This window comes from Onychomys torridus, chromosome 1 (assembly GCF_903995425.1).
Source record: "Onychomys torridus chromosome 1, mOncTor1.1, whole genome shotgun sequence".
NCBI classification, from domain to species: Eukaryota; Metazoa; Chordata; class Mammalia; order Rodentia; family Cricetidae; genus Onychomys; species Onychomys torridus.
The window spans coordinates 124,831,655-124,852,706 of NC_050443.1; the positions used below are offsets into that span (position 1 = coordinate 124,831,655).

The 21,052-nt window shown below is 48.0% G+C and overlaps 1 protein-coding gene across 1 annotated transcript; it reads left to right on the forward strand.

The window, feature by feature from the left end:
• The first annotated feature begins 11,111 nt into the window (after positions 1 to 11,111).
• Slc29a2 (solute carrier family 29 member 2) lies at positions 11,112 to 18,834 on the forward strand. Its single transcript, XM_036171453.1, has 12 exons — positions 11,112 to 11,600; positions 11,851 to 11,932; positions 12,941 to 13,101; positions 13,252 to 13,391; positions 13,908 to 14,042; positions 14,247 to 14,344; positions 14,894 to 14,978; positions 15,753 to 15,895; positions 16,090 to 16,195; positions 16,278 to 16,363; positions 17,105 to 17,304; positions 17,808 to 18,834. The coding sequence occupies exons 1-12, from the start codon at positions 11,572 to 11,574 to the stop codon at positions 17,917 to 17,919; spliced, it is 1,377 nt and encodes a 458-aa protein (XP_036027346.1). The 5' UTR covers positions 11,112 to 11,571; the 3' UTR covers positions 17,920 to 18,834.
• Positions 18,835 to 21,052: the final 2,218 nt, after the last annotated feature.

Consider the following 21,052-nt stretch of genomic DNA (forward strand, 5'->3'; position numbering starts at 1 on the left):
ACATCCTAGTCTCGGTAGGAAGTAGTTACAGAAGAAAGTGTGCCACCTCTTGTCCCCAACAGGCTGGATTGTTAGGTCAAAAGGAAACTCCCTGGCATAGGCCATAAAATGGCTACCTAGGGTGCCTGTTGGCATACCAGGAAAAGGCATCTGTCAAAACCAAGTAGGCCCAGATCTATCAACAGCAAGATTCATTAGCTGAAATAGTTCTATGGGTAATGATCGGTCACTTAACCTGCTCTATGTAAAACAGAGGTATTGTATAACTTCAAGAGAAAATTGTTGTTTCTATACAAACTACTCAGAAATCATTAGAAATAATCTGGCTGTACTAAAAAAATTGAAGAAAAAAAAAAGGAGACCTGAGATGAAGTAAATAACTGGTCCCCATTCTCATTTCCAGATCCTTCTGGATAGTAACTCTGACGTCAGCCATCACAGGGCCTTTGGCCTTCTGCTTATGCTGACTGCTGTTGGCTCTTGCATCACTGATGCCTTAACTCAATGACAATTCCTGTCCGGGTACCGTTAAGCTGATGGTTATTAGATCCCGACATAAACAGGTGTCCATCACAGAGTCAAAGATTTGAGTCAGGACACAACTCAATGGGGGAACGTGAGAGCCAAAGTTACAGTTAAAGTTTTAATTACTATGCCTAACAGATCCATGAAGCAAAAATGTCTCTGATCTGCAAGCCTCTTGCTCAAAGACAGATCCTGAAGTGCTAGAGGGTATTATTTATGGGCAATAACAAGCCACGTTTTTCACTCCCCCAAACAAGTTTGTTTGACCCATCCGCACTGATGTGCTTGATCACATGTGGGTGGGATGTTCACAGGCAGGAGGATGTGTGCTTGCCCCTGATAGGACCTGATGGGAAATGCAATGAATTATGAGTTTTCCTTCTTAAGCTGTTGCAAACCATGACTCAGGGCCATTTTCTAGGAACCTGGGTATGGACCTGGCCAGAGCCCATGCATCTGGCCAGTGTTTAATTAAAGCTTGCTTCAAATTTGGCTGTAAACTGTGGTAGTGGTCTTTTTCTCCATAGGTGGGATTCATGGTACAGAGCTCAGAACCCTGACTGGCACCAAGGAAGTGCCCAGTGGATGCTATTTTTAAGCCCCTAAAAGAAAAACAAAAGCAACAAAGTGACAAACTGTTGGTGTTTGTTTCTGACTCTTTTGGGGGGTCTGCCATCAGCTCCCAAATAAATTACACACAAGGAGGCTTATTCTTACTTATGAGTGCCTGGCCTTGGCTTAGTTTCTAGCCAGCTTTCTTATTTAAATTACCCTGTCTACTTTTTGCCTCTGGGCTTTTCCTGTTCTCTTATTCTGTATCTTACTCTTACTCTGATTGGCTGTGTAGCTGGGTGACTGGTCCCTGGAGTCCTCCTCCTCTGGCTCCTTCTAATCTCTGCCTGCCAGCCCCTCCCATCCTTTCTCCTGCCTTGCTATTGGCCATTCAGCTCTTTATTAGACCCTCAGGTGTTTTAGACAGGCACAGTGACACAGCTTCACAGAGTTAAACAAATGCAACATAAGCAAGAGTAACACACCTTAAACTAATATTCTACAGCAACAAACTGCCAAGGTTCCACCCACAGCCCTGGGGCTGCCCACCTGCCAGCACACAGCTTTCAAAATACACCTTTAGACACTAGGAGGATAGATGTGTGTCAACCAGCACATCATACAAATCACAGATGGACAACACCAGGAGGGAACCCCAATATAAGCTGCAGACTTTGGGTAACACTGACTGACAGGGCAGTGCAAGTTCACTGAGCAAAACCAAGGCACCACTGTGCACAGGAAGCCTGCTGTGGGCAATGCTCACACTCAGGGTGAGAAGTGTGTGGGGGTTCTTTGTACGTTTCCATTCTGTTGTGAACCCCAAGTTCTTCTACAGAAAAGGAGCGCTTGGGCTGGGAAGAGGATGCAGCAGTTAAGGCATTTGCTGTGCAAACATGAAGCTGAAGTTGGGGTCCCCAGAATAAATACTGTGTGGGTGTGGCAGCCCGCATGTAACTCAAGCCCTCATATGGCAGAGAGAAGATCCCTGGTGCAAGCTGACTAGTGAGACTAGCTAAATTGGTGAGTTCTGGGTTTCACTGAGAGACAGTAACTCAAAGAATAAGGAGAGTTATTGAGAAAGAGTCCTGACTTCAACCTTGAACCTCCACATACATGGGCATATGCATGCAGGCATCCCCACACATACATGTACACCCACACACATGCATATGAGAAAAAACAAAAAAGGCAAAGCCTCCTAATTCTGAAAACAAGCTTAACTACTAGGAAAAGAGACCAGTTCTGAGAAAATGAAGGAATACACAGGCATGAGGCTTATATTTTATGTATATGAACGTTTTCTCGGCATCGGCCCCACTGGAACTGGAATCTATGGGAGACTGTGAGCTGTCTGCTGTGGATCCTCTGCAGGAGCAGCAAGTGCTTTTTCTTCTTTCATCTTTTCCAGACAGGGTTTCTCTGTGCAGCCCTGGTTTTCCTGGAACCCCTTCTGTAGACCAGGCTGGCCTTGAACTCAGAGCTCTGCCTGCCTCTGCCTCCTGAGTGCTGGGATGAAAGGCGTGTGCTACCACAACTTCTCTACCTCCATCATTCCAGCCCCACAGGCATGGGATTTTTGGAGGAACTGACCAGAATTCAGTCCTCAGTACTCACATCAGACAGTTCACAACCATTCATAACTCCAGTTCCATAAGATCTGTCAGTGTTCTGTTGCTGTGAAGAGACACCATGACCAAGGCAACTCTTATAAAAGGAAGCATTTAATTGGGGTTCACTTACAGTTTCAGAGGTTTAGTCCATTATCATCATTGTGAGAAGCATGCTAGCATGCAGGCAGACATGGTGCTGGAGAAGTAGCTGAAAGTTATATAATTTGATCCACAGGTAGCAGGAAGAGAAAGACACTGGGCCTGGTTTGGGCTTTTGAAATCTCAAAGCCCACCCCAAGTGATCCACTTCCTCCAACAAGGCCACACCTATTCCAACAAGGTCATACCTGCTGTGGGATGGTCTTCCTATATGCTGTGAATATGTGTTGCTACCATTGGTTAATAAAGAAGCTGCTCTGGCCTGTTGTAAAACAGGTTAGAGCCAGGCGGGGAAATCCAAGCAAAGATACAGGATGAAGAAGGGTGGAGTCAGAGCAGATGCCATCCAGCCTCCCAAGGAGCAAGATGCCAGCAGGCCTGTAATGCCATGGACACATGGCAATATATAGATTAATAGAAATGGGTTAATTTAAGATGTAATAGCTAGCAATCAACTTGAGCCATAGATGAAACAGTTTGTAATTAATATTAAGCCTCTGAATGTTTTATAAGCTGCTGCAGGCTGGGCGAGACACAGAAATGTAATAGGAATCTTAAAGAGTCTTATTAATAAAACTCAAACCTGAGGCCAGTTATTGGGGTGAATGCTGGAAGATCAGAGACACAGAACAAGCCACAGTTTCCTCACCTCACCAGTCCCTCAGCTGGTTTTGTTTCGTCAGACTGGAAGCTTCTGAGTCCTCCTTCCAATGGCTCTCAGCTAGACTGTGCTGCTCCAAAGCCCTAATACTTCTTCAGCCAAATGCTTAACTAACTAAATGCTTAACCCTTAGTTCCTGGCCCTCACGCCTTATATACCTTTCTCTTTCTGTCCCCACTCCCTGGGGTTAAAGGTTGGGTTTCTGGGATTAAAGGCATGGGTCACCAAGCTTAGCTGTTTCTAAAGTGGCCTTGAACACACAGAGATCCACCTGGCTCTGCCTCCCAAGTGTTGGGATTAAAGGCGTGTGCCACCACCACCCAACTTCTGTTATGGCTTACTCTTCCCATTTTCTAGCCACCATTTTTGGCTTTGTTCTAGTGGCTGTCTGTTCTCTGACCCCAGATATGTTTATTTCAGGGAACACACAATATTTCAGGGAACACAATACCCACCACATTTCCCCTGTTTTTGTCTAAAATTAAAAAAAGGTTATAACTAATACAAGAAAAATCATATCCAATAAGTATATATAATATACATAGTCAAGATTACATTAATGATGTCTAGTCCATTAACATTTGACAGATTCAGGGGAAAAACTCCATTATATATAACAATGTCCAGTCCAGTAACATTTGATAAACTCAGACAAAAATTTTTCATTACTTATCCTATCTTTTTTCTTTTCATAGTAGATTTAGTAGTCTACCTTTTGTCATTTTTTATATCTTCTCCTTTTTCCTTTTTAGAGTAGATTCAGTGATCTACCCATTTATCCTATTATTTCTTTATCTTTTTCTCAGGGTAGATTCAGTGATCTACCTCATATCTATATTCTTTTTTCTTTTTTCTTTTTAAACAAAACCTCTGAATCTAATCTCCATGTTCAGCTCTTTTCCTGACCATTAACAATTAACAACTTGTAACCAAGCATCATAAACAATGACAATATCCAAAACTCATTAAACAACCGAAAACCTCCCATCACACTTTTTGGGGATGTGGGCGTCATCTTCTTAAAATTACTCCCATCTTTAGAGGATCCTGAAAAGAAAATTTTTGGGTTAATTGTCAAGTCCCGTATCATTTGTCCCACCGCTGCATAATGAGAAAGTTCAGGGCTTGTTTCAAGTCCTTGTTCAAGTAGTCTGTTAGGCTGGATCATCTCGAAATTGTCCTGAGCAGTTTGTAGTCCAGAGTCGATCTTTCCATGGTGTTAATGGCTTTACCATAGTCCATGTGGCATCATAGTCCATTGTGGAGTCCCATCATCCTTTTGAAGATTTCAAAGTCACTGTTAGGCATGATCATGGTTCCCTTTAGATTTCTTCTTCTTCTTCTTTTTTTTTTTTTTTTTTTTTGGTGCTTCCTCTGTGGTTTGGAGCAATTACAATCTCATGTCTGTCTGTCTTTCGGAACCATGAACGTTCTTCCCTAGAAGAGAAAATCTTCACAGCAATTTCTCCCCAGCATTTCTCTTGCCAACCTTTTCCAAACTGACCTTTGCCGATACTTTCTTCTAATATGCTGGTCCTGGCAATTCTTCTCTGAACAAGCAGCAGTAAATTCTTTGTTCCAGGTAGCAGTATCACCAAAGTCACCAACACGATGAGAAACAGCCAGTAACTCGAAGCAGCAGCCACTGCCTCCCTGGTCCTACCGACACTGTTTCTGTCTCTGCCCCGGCTGAAGCTTCTCCGTAGCTTCTCCTAGGCTGGCCTCAACTTGGGATCCTCCTGCCTCTGCCTTCTTCAGTAAATCTTACCGGCATGTATTAGTTATAAGCTTTTTAAAATTTTAGATAAAAACAGGGGAAATGTGGTGGGTATTGTGTTCCCTGAAATATTGTGTGTTCCCTGAAATAAACATATCTGGGGTCAGAGAACAGACAGCCACTAGAACAAAGCCAAAAATGGTGGCTAGAAAATGGGAAGAGTAAGCCATGACAGAAGTTGGGTGGTGGTGGTACACGCCTTTAATCCCAACACTTGGGAGGCAGAGCCAGGTGGATCTCTGTGTGTTCAAGGCCACTTTAGAAACAGCTAAGCATGGTGACCCACGCCTTTAATCCCAGAAACCCAACCTTTAATCCCAGGGAGTGGGGGCAGAAAGAGAAAGGTATATAAGGCGTGAGGACCAGGAAGTGAGGAGTTAAGCATGTAGTTAGTTAAGCATTTGGCTGGAGAAGTATTCGGGCTTTGGAGCAGCACAGTTCAGCTGAGAGCCTTTGGGATGAAGACACAGAAGCTTCCAGTCTGAGGAAACAAGACCAGCTGAGGGACTGGCGAGGTGAGGAAACTGTGGCTTGTTCTGTGTCTCTGATCTTCCAGCAATCACCTCAATAACTGGCCTCGGGTTTGAGTTTCATTAACAAGTACCTTTAAGATTCATGCTACACAGAAAAGTCTTCAGTCTACACACATACCTCCTAATCCTTCTCAAGTAGTGCCACTCCCCAGTGACTAAGAATTCAAATATGCTGGTGGTGGTGGCACACCCCTTTAATCCCAGCACTCAGGAGGCAGAGCCAGGCGGATCTCTGAGTTCGAGGCCAGCCTGGTCTACAGAGCAAGATCCAGAACAGGCACCAAAGCTGCACAGAGAAAGCCTGTCTCAAAAGAACAACAACAAAAAAAAAATTCAAAAATATGAGCACATGGGGGGCGCATTCTTTTTCAAATCACCACATGATCTGACACCTTCTCTGGTCTCCATAGGCAGTGCAAACACATGTACACATACATACACAGGGGCAAAACATTCATATGCATAAAATAAAAATAAAATCTTTTAAAAAAGAGGGTATTACCAAGTGGAGCCTAGACCTAGTCTGACAATCCAAGAAGATCATGAGTTCAACCTGGACTACATTGTGAATTCTAGGCCAGCCTGGGCTAGAGTGACATCCTGTCTTTTTGGGGTTTTTGTTTGTTTGTTTGTTTGGGGGTGGTTTTCGAGACAGGGTTTGGGTATACTTGGCTGTCCTGGAATTAATTCACAGAGATCCTCCTCCTGCCTCTGTTCCCCAAGTGCTGGGATTAAAGGTGTGTGCCACCACCACCCAGTGAGATTCTGTCTTTAAAAAAAAAAAAATCCAAAAGAACAAGCAAGCGGAATGTACAACAATGAACTGCAAGGTAAATTAGCAACTTCAATTAACAATGTGTCACAGGGCTCATTCACTGTCATGGATGTACCTCATTAATGTAAGATTTAAATAAGGGAAGTTGCAGCTGATATGTAGAACTCTGTCCTATTTGCTCAAGAATTCTGTAAATATAAAACTGTACTAAATATAAAACCAACTATTTATTTATTTATTTATTATTATTATTTTGGGGTTTTATTTTTGTTTTTGTTTTGTTGGGTTTTTTTGTTTTTGTTTTTGTTTTTTGTTTGTTTGTTTTTGAGACAGGGCTTCTCTTTATGGTTTTGGTCCCTGTCCTGGATCTCGCTCTGTAGACTAGGCTGGCCTCGGACTCACAGAGATCTGCCTGGCTCTGCCTCCTGAGTGCTGGGATTAAAGGTGTATGCCACTACCACTCAGCTCAACTATTTATTTTTAAAAACCCGGGGCTGGAGAGATGGCTCAGCCATTAAAGGCTAGGCTCACAACCAAAAATTAAAAACGCTACTGATACTTTTCTGAGCCTGGGCTGTTGTGGGAGCCCATTTTCAGGTTCCTCGTGGCTTTACCCATCAGGTCCGCATAGAGAGGGTGATTAGGACCATGGGCCTAAGTGCAGGTGTCTGAGATGGTCTGCACTTGGCTGTGCTGGGGGGAGGGCTTTTGCTCTACTCCTTGGCGTTTCTATAAATGCCCTAGGGCAGAGACAGTCAGGGCCTGTTGGAATAGGTTCTAGGCTCTCTCAAGGCTGTCCTGTATTTCTATCTGTTTATCTCCACACTATAAATCCTTCTATCTAATATTTCCTGCTGCTCACACTCAAGAAAACTCTGGGGAGCTGTGGGGTTGGTGGTAAACGCCTCGCAGGCTGTAAGTCCACTTAACATGCAGACACAATGTGTTATTTGTAAGGTTTTGATATACACAGCATTTTCCAGTACCTCAGGCACTAAGTGTCTGCAGAGGGACAACTGTCATTTGGTGTTTTGCCAAGCCTTGGTCACCATTTCGGAATAGCACATTACCAAAACACACTAGTGGCCTTTAAGAGTCAGCTTTTGGGGGCCTCTGTTGAGTGTTTGTTTGTAACTATGATTTTATAGAGGGGCTGAGCATGTGACTCTCCTGTGTTTGAGCACTATCTATTCACATAGTTATTACTTATTAGAGTTTTTTCCTTTCTTGCCTTCTATAACACCCTTAGGATATCATGGTGCCATCAAAATGCTTTGTGTCTGGGTTTCTTCGCACATACAATTTCACCACAGAATAGAAACAAAATATTGGTTGTTAATTACAAGGATCCCCCAGTCTGAGCTGAGAACCTGAAGTGAAATCCAACCCCAGGGAGGCTCTGCCTTCTTCTCCTAGCCAAAGGGATCTATTTGTATGTTCCACAGTGTGCCAGCCTCCTGTCCCCAGTCCTGGAACAGGCTGTTCTTTCTCAGAAATCCCTCATCCTCTTCCATCCCAGCCCAAACAAGCAAAGTGCACTGCTCCCTAGACCTCATGCGCCACTTTTGCCTGTGCCAGGGCTATGTCCCCAACCCCTGTCCCACTTGGACTCGCTTTTTCTATTACTGTCAGTGGGAAACCGGCATCTGCAGCGAAACCTTAGCCAGTGGGTTAGGGACTCCGGCCCACGTAGGGTGGGCCTGTAAGGCCACAGGCAAGTGGCGTTTTTTGTGAATTCGTGCCCCACAGTTTGGATCTTAGATAGTCTTTTAATAAAAAACCCAGAGCCAGACAGATATCAGGGTGAAAGCTGAAAGATCAGAGAAGCAGAGCAGCCAGCCACTAGTTCTTACCTCTACAACATCCTCAGCCTAAAGAGCATGAGTTCCTGTTTTCTCATGCCTTATATACCTTTCTCTGCCCTGCCATATTACTTCCTGGGATTAAAGGCATGTGTGCTTCCCAAGCAAAGGCATGAGATCTTGTAGTTGTGTGGTTGATACACGAGTGTGTGGGTTCACTCAGGTCCAAGGAATGAAGACACAGAGGCATCTTAAGAATGAATCTAGCCTATCATGGCTGCAGGGGGGTTCAGCCTGGAAGGACTGAAGCACCAACCCTTTGCCTAAGGCATATTTTTTTACTCTTTTTTACAGTTTAGATAGTTAATCTCATACCTTCAAAGCAAACCAAAAGGAGCTCCCAGAGACCAAATGCCAGGTGCAAATTACTTGATTTATCAGGTACCTTGGTTTTCCAGGTTTTCTGGACCAAGTTTTGTATAGGCCTTTGATCCTTGGGGGACTCTCAGATCCTTGACTCTCAAACAAGATTCATAGGTGAAAAGAAAAACAAAAGGTGTGGTTAAACAAAGGAAGGATTAGGGCTAGGGGCTGCCCTCTGGAGCCAGGCCACCTCAGCAGGAATGCCACCATAAACTCTCAAGTGCTGGGATTAAAGGCGTGTGCCAGTACTGACTGGCTCTGTCTAATCTAGTGGCTGGCTCTGTCCTCTGATCCTCAGGCAAGTTTATTAGGGTACACAATATATCACCACAAGTTTCAACAATAATTATTAAAGTAAGTATTGTAAAAAGTACATATGTAACCAGGTGGTGATGGCGCACGCCTTTAATCCCAGCACTCAGGAGGCAGAGACAGATGGATCTCTGAGTTCAAGGCCAGCCAGGCCTACAGAGCTTGAGTTCCAGGACAGCCAGGACTGTTACATAGAGAAACTCTTTCTCTGTCCTCTTCCCCCTCCCCCAAAAAAAAGTAGATATATAAAATTGCCAGGAGATGCCCTGAGGCCAGTTCTGGGTGGAGAGAGGATTACGGGGCCTTGAAAACATGTTGGAACTGAATTCAGACTGCCTCTCCACACACTGGAAGGCTGAAGAGAAAGCTGAAGAGTGTGATTCCTGTGTGATTAAATGTTGTCTGTCTCTCTTCTGCCTAAAGTCTGGGGCTAGGGCTGTGGATGCAGCTCAGGGGTAAGAGTGTTTGCCTGGCCAGGAGGTGGTGGCATATGCCTCTGATCCCAGTACTCGGGAGACAGAGCCAGGCAGATCTCTGTGAGTTCAAGGCAAACCTGGGCTACAGAGCGAGTTCCAGGATAGGAGCAAAGCTATGTAGAAGAACCCTGTCTCGGGGGAAAAAAGTGTTTGCCTGACATGCACAGGTTCTGGGTTCAGTTCCTAGCATCACAGAGAGTCAACTGCAGACCACCATGATCTAATCCTTTATTAACCAACCACCTTCAATGAACCAAGCAGAGGGCAGAAACATGGTCTGCCTGTCGCATAGGAAAAACCACCTGAAAATAACTTCTTTTTCCTTTTGGTTTTTCTTTTCTTTCTTTCTTTCTTTTCTTTTCTTTTCTTTTTTTTTTTCTCATTTCTTTTTGAGACAGGGTTTCTCTGTGTAGTTTTGGTACCTGTCCTGGATCTTACTCTGTAGACCAGGCTGGCCTCAAACTCACAGATATCTGCTTGCCTCTGCCTCCCAAATGCTGGAATTAAAGATATGCACCACCACTGCTCAGCTAATAACCACATTCTTTTTTTTTTTTAAGATTTTATTTATTGGGTTGGGGATTTAGCTCAGTGGTAGAGCGCGTGCCTAGCAAGTGCAAGGCCCTGAGTTCGAGTCTCAGCTCAAAAAAAAAAAAAAGATTTTATTTATTATGTATACAGTACTCTGTCTGCATGTATGCCTGCACGCCAGAAGAGGGCGCCAGATCTCATTACAGATGGTTGTGAGCCACCATGTAGTTGCTGGGAATTGAACTCAGAACTATATTCTTTAAAACACATACATACACAGACACACATTACATTTATTCATGGGGTGGTACAAGTGTGCCACCGTGCTTGTGTGGAGGTCAGACGGCAATTTGCAGGAGTCACTTCAGTCCTTCCATTATAGGGGTCCTCAGGTTTGAACTCAGGTTATCGGGCTTGGCAGGGACACCCTCACCCTTCAGAGCTATCTTGACAGCCCAGATAAATATACTTTTTAAAAAATATATAGATATAATCTTTGGAAACAGTCTTACTTGCTCATCTAGAGAAACCACACCCATGCATAAATTATAAGACTAATTTGCAATCTCATCAAAGTTTTCACTGGGTGGGAGTAATCCGTGGAAGGAATTGAGGAAGGTTTATGCACCGGGTGAGGCGCCTGCTGGGGAGGGAGCTGAGCATCACTTCCTGGGCCTCAGTTCCCTCCAGAGCGCTAGTTCAAGCCCAGCTGGACCCAGGTCCTTCAGGAAAAGGGTCCATCTGTCTTTCATATCCGTCTGCAAAGACACCTGGCCAACTCCTCGACCTCTGGGGAAACTTCCTCGCAGCATCTCGCCGGGACCCTCTGCGACAGTAGGGTGACACCAGCTTCTCCCACCTGGCCGGCCAGGCACGCTTGCTAAGCTGCCGACTGTGCAGCAGCAAGCTCAGAGGGCTCCAAACTTTAAAGGGTGCGAGCGAGGCTCCTCCTCCGAGCGTGCCAAGAGGAAGAACCCTCAGCCAGTTCGGCTGTACCCAGCCACCGACGGACCCCTTCTATCCGTCATTGTCCTTGTCACCCTCCCCAGAGATCCTGGACAGATGCCCACAGAAAGGACCGGAGCCTGAGGGCAGGGGCGGCGGTAAGACCCAGCAGCACCGGTGCAAGCAGCGGGAAACCGGATCCCAGACCCAAAGGCACAAGCTGCCTGCGGGGCGGAGTCCGGAAAGCCAGCGCTAAGCGGGAGGGGTGCAGGCTCCTTTGTTCCCGCCCCGGGGGCGGAGCCGAGGTTCGAGCCTGCGAAGCGTGGTCCTCGCGGTAGCCCAGCCTGGACCCTTACACTCCCTACTGCGCTCCGACCTTGGGATTCCGGGAGACCGGCCCCCGTCGCTGTCCTTCGACCTCCCAGCCCTGCATAGGCTCAAGTGCAGCCGCCCCGCCCCGGGTCTGGCGCACTGGGCTGCGGCAGCCATGGCTCGAGAAGACTCCCCTCGGGACAGGTGAGGTGGGAACCCCATGTGGTGCGTACCGGGGCTCCCATAGCCATAGGCCTGTGAATTCCCGCTGGTCTGGATGCTTCTGGACGCCAAGACCAACGGGAACTACAATTCCCATCAGCCGGTTCCCTTGGCTGCTTGAATGGGAGTGATGGGGGTTGTAGTCCATTCTACGGAGGGGCGGCCTCGGAGTCGGCTCGGGCGGCCCAGGCGTGCGTCCTCGGGGTGACCTTCTGACTAATCCCCCCCACAGCTACCACCTGGTCGGGATCAGCTTCTTCATCCTGGGACTGGGCACCCTCCTCCCCTGGAACTTCTTCATTACCGCTATCCCGGTGAGACAAGCGGCCAGTGAGCAACCGCATGGCCACAAACGTCCATATACTTCCAGCCGCCTTGGGCTGCGGTTCCCGAGCCGCTTTTCCTCACCACGCCTTCTGTGTCTCCCCTGTCTGCGAAGCGCCAAGCCGCACAGAAGGAGCCGCCTTTCTCCTGGCTAGGCAAACTTTTAGGAATGTCCAGATCTCCGAGGGGCAGGGCCATGCTACACAGGGAGTCTAACCAGCAAAGGAGCTACCAGCCCATGTTCTTTGTCGTTATTTCTGGCCAATCGCTCCAAAAGCGGATTTTCCAATCCTTTAACTTTCTTTGCAATGACATGAATTGCATTTATTCAACTGCTATTTAGTGTGCAACTACTGTGGACCAGGCATTGCATGCATTCTTTTATAGGAAGGCAAAAATGTGTAGCTTGCATTTTCTCTGGGACATGGTTATTCAAACATATTCAATGGGACAACTTTCCAGGTGCCTATGGAGTGCCTGTGTCAGTGCTGGACCCTGGATACCCAAAGATGAATCAGCTACTGAACTTGAGAGCCATAGGGCCAGAGTTATTAATAATGTAACATGATACGTGGCATTCCATTCCAGCCTGAAGCAGAGTGCTAAAGGTTCGCAGGAGAAATAAACTTCTGCTTGTAGGCCGTGGGGAGCTAAGCAGAAGCGTGGGGATATATGTGTGCCAGCCAGAGAGGATGTAGTTGCTTAGCACGTAAGCTGGGGCCTGGCACACAGTAGGTGTTTAAATACCCGTGGGATGATTAAACATAGAGGCTGTGTGGGAGTGGGGCTGGAGCCAGGCCACTGAAGCAGAGATGTGACCCAGACATGTAGCAAGGCCTTGGACTCCGTCCCAGAATTCAGCCATTTAATTCAGTGCATACACATCCTGCTCCACTGGTGTACCAGGTGCTGGGGACAGTGCAAAGCCAGGCCCCAAGTCTTCAGCCCAAGTGTGGAAGGGGAAAGTTCCTGACTCTACACTGTCTCCCATCTGGCAGTACTTCCAGGGGCGGTTGGCAGGGGCCAACAGCACAGCTGAGACCCCAAACACCAACCACACCGGTCCCACAGACACTTACAACTTCAACAACTGGGTGACGCTGCTGTCCCAGCTGCCTCTCCTGCTCTTCACGCTCCTCAACTCCTTCCTGTATCAGTGGTAAGAGCCAGTTGTTGGACCCCAGCCTCCTGTGGAGACAGCCGGAGAGGCCTGGAACGCCTCCTGCTGCCTGTCTTCCCCTGTCCACTGCCCTGCCCCGTGCCAGCTTCCCCTGCCTGGCCATCTGATGTCCTCTGCCCTTCTGAGCAGCATCCCTGAGGCTGTGCGTATCCTGGGCAGCCTGCTGGCCATACTCCTGCTCTTTGTCCTGACGGCAGCATTGGTGAAGGTGGACTTGAGCCCCGGGCTATTCTTTTCCATCACCATGGCATCCGTCTGGTTCATCAACTGTAAGCACATCTGTCGTGCTTTCTGACCCCCCTTCTCCCACTTCTTCCTTGTGCTGGGAGCAGCCCAACAGATCCATGAAGGAAAACAATGCCATTATCACCCAAATCCCCCCAAAAAGAAACTGATCCCAGAGAGAGGGAAGTCACTTGTCTCAGTGACCTAGGAGCAGGCCATAGTCAGAAGTCCCACAGAGCAATGGTTATCTCAAAAGAGAAAAAGGCTGCTGTGTGGTGGCACATGCCTTTAATCCTAGCACTTGGGAGTCAGAGGCAGGTAGATCTCTGTGAGTTCGAGACCACTTTGGTCTACATAGTGAGACCCTGTCTCAAATAAATAAATAAGTGAATAAAAGAGAGAGGGAGAGATGGGGATGTTTTAGCAGACTGCCCTAAATCCCCAGGAAAACCCATGCCTGCCCAGCCTGGACCAGAGTTTCCCATGCCCCGATGGATGCTTCCTCTCAGATGCCTCCAAGGCTGCCTCAGAGCATCGGTCCCTTCCTTGTCTCTCCACAGCCTTCTGTGCGGTGCTTCAAGGCAGCCTCTTCGGGCAGCTGGGCACCATGCCTTCCACCTACAGCACGCTCTTCCTCAGTGGCCAGGGCCTGGCTGGGATCTTCGCTGCTCTTGCTATGCTCATGTCCATGGCCAGTGAGTCCACCTAGTGGCTGGGGGGCTGGCAAGCCTCAGTTTGGGGAAGAAGGGATGGGACACAGGAGGAAGATGCCAGGGTTATGGGGTGGAGACAGAGGAACAGGGCTCTTGGGCTTTTTACTAAGGGAGAATGACCAGTGACACTATGGGAAACCATGTGGGACTGTGGAATCTCCTCTGCAGCTGAAGTTTCTGTCACAGGTGGTGTGGATGCCCAGACCTCTGCTCTTGGCTACTTCATCACACCCTGTGTGGGCATCCTCCTCTCCATTGTGTGTTACCTTAGCCTGCCTCATCTGGTAAGCCTGCCATTTGGCTAGACACCCCCACCTTAGGGCATTTTGGACAAAGCCCTAGGAGAGTCCAAGGGAGAGAGATGAGACCTCAGTTGATGCTGATCTCCCCAAAGGAGGTATTGACTGGAGTAAAGTCTTAGGTAGGATTTCTGGTGCTGTGAAGAGACACCATGACCACTGCAACTCTTATAAAGGAAAACATTTAATTGGGGTGGCTTACAGTTTCAGAGGTTTAAATTCATCATCATCATGGTAGAACATGGTGGCACACAGGCAGACATGGTGCTGGAGAAGGAGCTGAGACTTCTACATCTTGATCCTCAGGCATAAAGAAAGTGAACTGTGACACTGGACTTAAGCATAGGAGACCTCAAAGCCCACACCCAGAGAGACACTTCCTCCAGCAAGTCCACACTTCCTAATAGTACCATTCCCTTTAGGGGCCATTTTCTTTCAGACCACCACAGGGACCTCAGCCTCCCAGCCAAGGGTGTGTGTGGTAGGGGCTACAGACAGGCCTTGGGCAGGCCTGACTTGCTGATTCTTCTGCAGGAGTTTGCTCGATATTACCTGGCCAAGAAGCTGTCCCAGGCCCCAGCTCAGGAGCTGGAGACCAAAGCTGAGCTCCTCCAAGCTGGTAAATCCCAGGACCTCGCAGGAGAGGTGGGAGAGAGAGCAAGTCCCAGTAGACTCCTGGGAACTATTCCCTTCTGTCCCCTTAACAGCCCCATCTCTTTGAGCCTTGTGTGAGCAGAGGCAGGTCGTGAAGGGAAGCCATCCCTGCTACCCTGTGGGTCTGTTTCCTCTTGAGCAAAAGGGAGGAGATGCAGAGAGCCTTCTGGGTCCACAGTCTCTGGGCTCTACAGCCTTGGGCAGATCAGTGAATTGCTCCCTTTCTTTCTTGTTACTGTTGTTCTTGGCAACAGGGTCTTTCTGTGTAGGCCATGCTGGCCACAGACTCAGACTGTCTGCCTCTGCTTCCTGGGTGCTGAGAAAAAAGGCATTTGCCGCCATGCCCAGCTTAGCCTCCATTTCTTCATTGCAAAGAACAATAAGAGGAATCCATCCAAAATGCTTAACTCATGGCCTAGCACATAGGCAGGATAGCAAGTCAGAGGTCTAGGTAATAGAGAGTTCTAGGCCAGCCTGGGCTAGAAAAAGATCCTATCTTCAAGAACAAACAAAACAAAAAACATGTAATTCAGTGACACGTCTAACAGCCCATGAAACCGTGGACCAATCCCCAACACTGCAGTAAATAAACAAATAAATTAGTAATCAGGCTAGTGACGCTATTAATCCCCTTCTCCTGCTCTTTGGCTGGAAAGAGACACTTTTTTCACCACTGGGATTTCCTTGTTTTTGGAAATTTGAGCCATGGGCCTGATCCTCGGCCTTCCCTCTCCCCTAGATGCAAAGAATGGGATCCCCATCAGCCCCCAGAAGGCAGACCCAGCTCTGGATCTTGACCTTGAGAAGGAGCCGGAGTTGGAGCTGGATTTGGACGAGCCACAGAAGCCAGAAAAACCTTCAGTCTTTGTTGTCTTCCGGAAGGTTCGTTGTCTTCCCGAAGGTTCAGCTAAGAGATGGCTCTTAACCGTTTTCCCAGGGACATTTTCCCCAGCCCCGGGCTTCAGTACTTACTCCCTAATGTCACTAGGTCACATGGCTTGGGGATGCAATGGGTAGGGCTGTGGCAGCAGGTTTGGGACTACCCTGCCCACTCACACCCTGCCTCCGGCTCCCAGATCTGGCTGACGGCGCTGTGCCTTGTGTTGGTCTTCACAGTCACCCTGTCCGTCTTTCCTGCCATCACCGCCATGGTGACCAGCTCCACCAGCCCCGGGAAGTGGAGTGAGTGTTGGGGTGAAGAGGGGCTTGGGGAGTGAAGGGAAAGGACAGATGGGGTCGGGGTGACTGGCTGTCTCTTCCCTAGGTCAGTTCTTCAACCCCATCTGCTGCTTTCTGCTCTTTAACATCATGGATTGGCTGGGCCGGAGCCTGACTTCCTACTTCCTATGGGTGAGCTTGTCAGCTGACCCAGCCAAAGGGTTAGGAAGTAACGGGACCAAAGGGTCCACAGGAACATAGAAAGGTGACCTTCAGTAGTCCCCCTGACCTGACATTGGAACAGCCCCTGGAATGGTCAGGCCAGGCTGGGATGAGTTCCTCCAAAGCAGAAGCCACCACATCTAGTGGAGTGCCGTGCCCCCAGCCCCAGCCCGGCACTCTGCAAGATTCTTGTAGCTGGTAAGAAATTGGACGTGATTCTTAGGGGATTGCTGTCAGTGGACATTGTGTCCTTGTGTGACAGCTCTCTGGGAATGTAACAGATACAGTAGCAGCAGCCTAAGTGGGGACACAGCCTAGAGACCAGCCTCCCCCTTGCTTGGAATCCCATCTGGGAGAATGGCCAGGAGGTTCTAGTTATAGTCAGGTTGGAGAAATGCATGCCAGTGCACCAATGCACAATGACTATAGACCTGCCTGGCCTGCCTCTGCCTCCTCAGTACTGGGATTAAAGGCGTGTGCCACCACTATCCCCTGGCCTAAATGCTCTTATTATTATAAAGAAATGATCAGGGGCTGGAGAGATGGCCCAGAGGTTAAGAGCAATGGCTGTTCTTCCAGAGGACCTGAGTTTAGTTCCCAGCACCATGTCACTTTCCTCATTGTTGCCTATAACGTTAGCTCTCGGGGGCACCTGTACCCGTGTGACATACCCACCTCCCGGCTGCACACTCACCTGAACCTCTGTCACAGCCAGATGAGGACAGCCGGCTGCTGCCCCTGCTGGTGTGCCTGCGCTTCCTGTTTGTACCGCTCTTCATGCTCTGCCACGTGCCCAAGCGTGCCCGGCTGCCCAACATCTTCTGGCAGGATGCCTACTTCATCACATTTATGCTGCTCTTCGCCATTTCCAACGGCTACTTGGTGTCTCTCACCATGTGCCTGGCACCCAGGTCTGGGAAGCAAAGGGTTGGGTGCCGGTGCTGGGGAGGGCCTAGCTCAGGACGAGTATCTGCAAAGGGAGACCATCAACCCTAGCTGTCCGCAGACCTCTGCCATCCTATGGGATGGGACTTCACTGTGGCGCCGACCCCAGGCTAGGAACTGGGGGGTTACCTGTCTAGGGAGCCCAGCCTTTTCTGACAGGGGCGTAGAGCTGGGACTCAGAAGAGTCGACATGGCAGGAAGAACCAGCCGGGACACTCTGTTGAGAAATAAGGTGATGGGGTCTAGAAGCCATAAAGTTGGACCCTAAGGGTCCAGAGAGATGTTCTTTTTCAGCCACTTTTACAGAGGAGGGAACTGAAGCCCAGAGAAAGACCAGGGTATAGTGACAGAGGGTGGGGTCAGACCCAGACTAGAACCCGAGTGCAGAGGGACAGCAGAGGGCCCAGAGGCTGTCTCTAAGGTCAGGCCTCGCCTTCTCTAGCTAAGCTTCTGTTTCTATGTGTTCTAGGCAGGTGCTGCCACATGAGAGGGAGGTGGCTGGAGCCCTCATGACCTTCTTCCTGGCGCTGGGACTGTCCTGCGGAGCCTCTCTGTCCTTCCTCTTTAAGGCTTTACTCTGAGGTCCACCAGTGCTCCCCACAGCCCTCTTCATCAGTGCTCCCACAGCCCTCCTCTCAGCACTGCGTCTGGAGCTGAGACTTTGCCACGGGAAGGACCTCTGCTATGCTGGGCCTCTTGGTCTGTGGGTGCCAGGAGGGGTCAGAAACCACAATGGCTCATAGCCACATTGCATATGGTGAGGAAGAATACACCAGTGGTCATTCTCCTCACCCAGGAGTGGAACGGGACACAGAAGGATGGACCTCACGGAGACGCACAAAAGAGCATATTGGAAGGCAGTAATCAGGAGGAAGGGTGCAGGGCCAGGGCCTTCCCTGCCACCAGGACTTAGCTGTTCCTCCAACTCCTAGGGAGCAAAGCCACCTGCAGGCCTTGCTGAGGACACCCTGATGGCCTCTACCTCAGCTCAGAGTGGGAACTGGGCCAGCTCCAGAACAACGCTTCCACCCACCCACCCCCAAGGCCCATGGGTAGGACGTGAGGTGCCATGGAAGTTGAGGGGAAGAGAAAGCTCAAGCAACCAACCCTGAACCTCCAACAGTGTTTTTTCATAGCCAGTACTCCCTAGAGTCCAGATGGGCCTGTCTTACAGAAAGGCAGCTAGCTTGCATGTGTTGTGCACTGCACTTTACAGTTTGAAAGTTGTTCGACAACCGCTCTCACAGAAACCTCAGTGAGAGCTTTAGAACAAGCTGGGTGGGGATTGTGCCTTCCTGAGGTGTGATGTGACTGGTCAATGGAGAGTGAGGCTACAGCCTCCTCCTTGTAGGTGCTGACCTCCAGCCCACCACTTGCTTCTTTCCTCAGAGGTCTCCAGGCAGGTGCCCTGGGCACTTGCTACCATCTTTTCACCCCATTTTTCCTCTGACCCTGTTCCTGAGACCAATAAAAACTGTTCTTTTTTTTATGATGGATTCCTGGAGCATTTACTTCTAAAGTCCCGTCGGCTCTGTTGGCTTCAGTAAACTAGGTGAGGTAGGGGTGGTTGTACCTGCTTGACAGATTGAGGGGGCAGATTCTGAGGTGGGCAGAGGTTTTTGCACTGCTCTTCTGGCTCTCTGGACCGCTTGACAGCTGAGCAGGCCAGATGGGTCTGCACGAAGCTCTGGAGAGGTGGCTCAGGGGTTTAGCTGCTCTATATCACCCAGCTTTGATTTCCAGCACTCATGGTGGCTGGGAATGCTGCAACTCCAGTTCCAAGGGATCCAACACCCTCTTGTGCTGTGGATATCGCTCTGTGTAAATAAAGTTCTGATTGGCCAGTGGCCAGGCAGGAAGTATAGGCAGGACAAGTGAGTAGAGAATTCTGGGAAGTAGAAGGTGGGAGGGAGACACCACCAGCCGCTGCCATGAGAAGCAACATGTAAAGACACCGGTAAGCCACAAGCCACGTGGCAAAGTATAGATTAACAAAAATGGGTTAATTTAAGATAAAAAAAGGTAGATAACAAGCAGCCTGCCACGGCCATACAGTTTGTAAGCAATATAAGTTTCTGTGTGCTTTCTTGGTTGGGTCTGAGCGACTGTGGGACTGGCGGGTAAGAGAGATTTGTCCTGACTCTGGGTCAGGCAGAAAAAACACTAACTACAGATGGCGCCCAACGTGGGGCAAGAGTTTCCACCTAAAACCTGACAAAAAAGATTCTAAAATGGAGCTAAAAACAGCTTCCTAGTTGTCTCAAGTTAGCGGCAGCCTGCCAGTTTGAGCTACTATGGCGGGTTCCTGGCATGTGCGTCTGACCTGCCGTGTGGCGGGAATGAGGAGTCTACAAACAGCACTTTACTCTGCTGCATGGTGAATTTAGCCTTTGCCAGTTAAGAAAAAAGATTTCTAGGCTATACGCTGCTTTGATAGAACTGCTTCTGATAGTTGATGGTGCGTGCACATGGCTCCAGACCCAGAGCTGGTGGTAAACTGTACCACCACCATGTTGGGAAGCTGATGTGGGCGGAGCCAGCAGCCACAGTGGTGTTTCAATCTTACAAAGATGGATATTACACAGAGAATCTGGTTTGTCTTGTCTTTGGGATTTTTAACTACAGGAAAAGATTTGATCGTAAAAGCTGTTGAGTTAAACAAGTATGTAAATTTTAAAGGTACCTTGACTTCAAAATTTGGATATAAGGATATGTTGCTTCGGAAAGGAGTCTCTGCTTTTGTTTCCACAGAAAGCCAGAGGCTATGGATTTGTTCCAGATTAAGATACATCAGGTTTGATCAGCCAAGACCACCTGAAAGGTCTCTGATGACACCATGGCCCAGATGATCCAACATCCAGAATGGTTTCAAGGCAACTGGCTCAGAGGTTCACCCTAATGGACTACTCCATAATCCTAAAATTATCTTTGTGTCCCCATAAGATACAGCGCCCCCCTCCAGCAGGAAGTAGTAAGAAGAACTACGCCCACATTCCCAAAATTATCAAGCTGGCTTTGGAGATGGAATTGGCTCACTCCTTCTCTAAACCCAGACGTATTGTTAAAAGAAAAGGTTAAGAGATTCTTATGTCCCAAATCAGAAGAGCCCTCTGGTGTGGGACAAGAAAAAACAATATTTTTCTTTAAAGCAGGTTGATTATAAATGCAATCTCTTTCTAAAGAAGAAAAGGGGATATGATATAGATATAATAGGATGAAAGGGTAGATTAAGGAAGGAACTTACTTCTAAAGAGCAACAACTTGTTTAAAATGTTTTACATTGGTATAGATTTTAGTCTATTGATACAAAGTTAAAGTTAATTTTGTTATACTATGTATATATTTCTACTGTGTTTAAGGTATTGTGTTTGTATAGCTCATTTAAAATTGTAATGGATAATTAAAAATAGATTAATAATTAATCATCTGTGATAATCATACTCATAGCCATGTTAGTTAAGTCTTCTAGGTATACAAAGAGATATTTCAGATAGATAGGTAATCTTCAAATACTTCAAAGACCTTCAGAATATGGCATTTAAAATATTTTTAAAATTTAGACTTTCTGGACAGTGAGACATGTCTGCTCCTGGCAGCACTGATTTACTTCAGAGAGGAGGATGGGCATTGAAGACACTTCATATGGAGTTTATCTTCACCTTGGCAAAAATAGCCATTTGGACAAGAAATTGTTCTTGCCTGGACTGCTTGATC

Bases quoted from the DNA above. Each gene is read 5' to 3' on its own strand.
- Slc29a2 (XM_036171453.1), top strand. From the start codon at position 11,572: ATGGCTCGAGAAGACTCCCCTCGGGACAG. The intron at 11,601-11,850 runs GTGAGGTGGGAA...TCCCCCCCACAG, and splicing joins GAAGACTCCCCTCGGGACAG to CTACCACCTGGTCGGGATCA. The intron at 14,043-14,246 runs GTGAGTCCACCT...TTTCTGTCACAG, and splicing joins TATGCTCATGTCCATGGCCA to GTGGTGTGGATGCCCAGACC.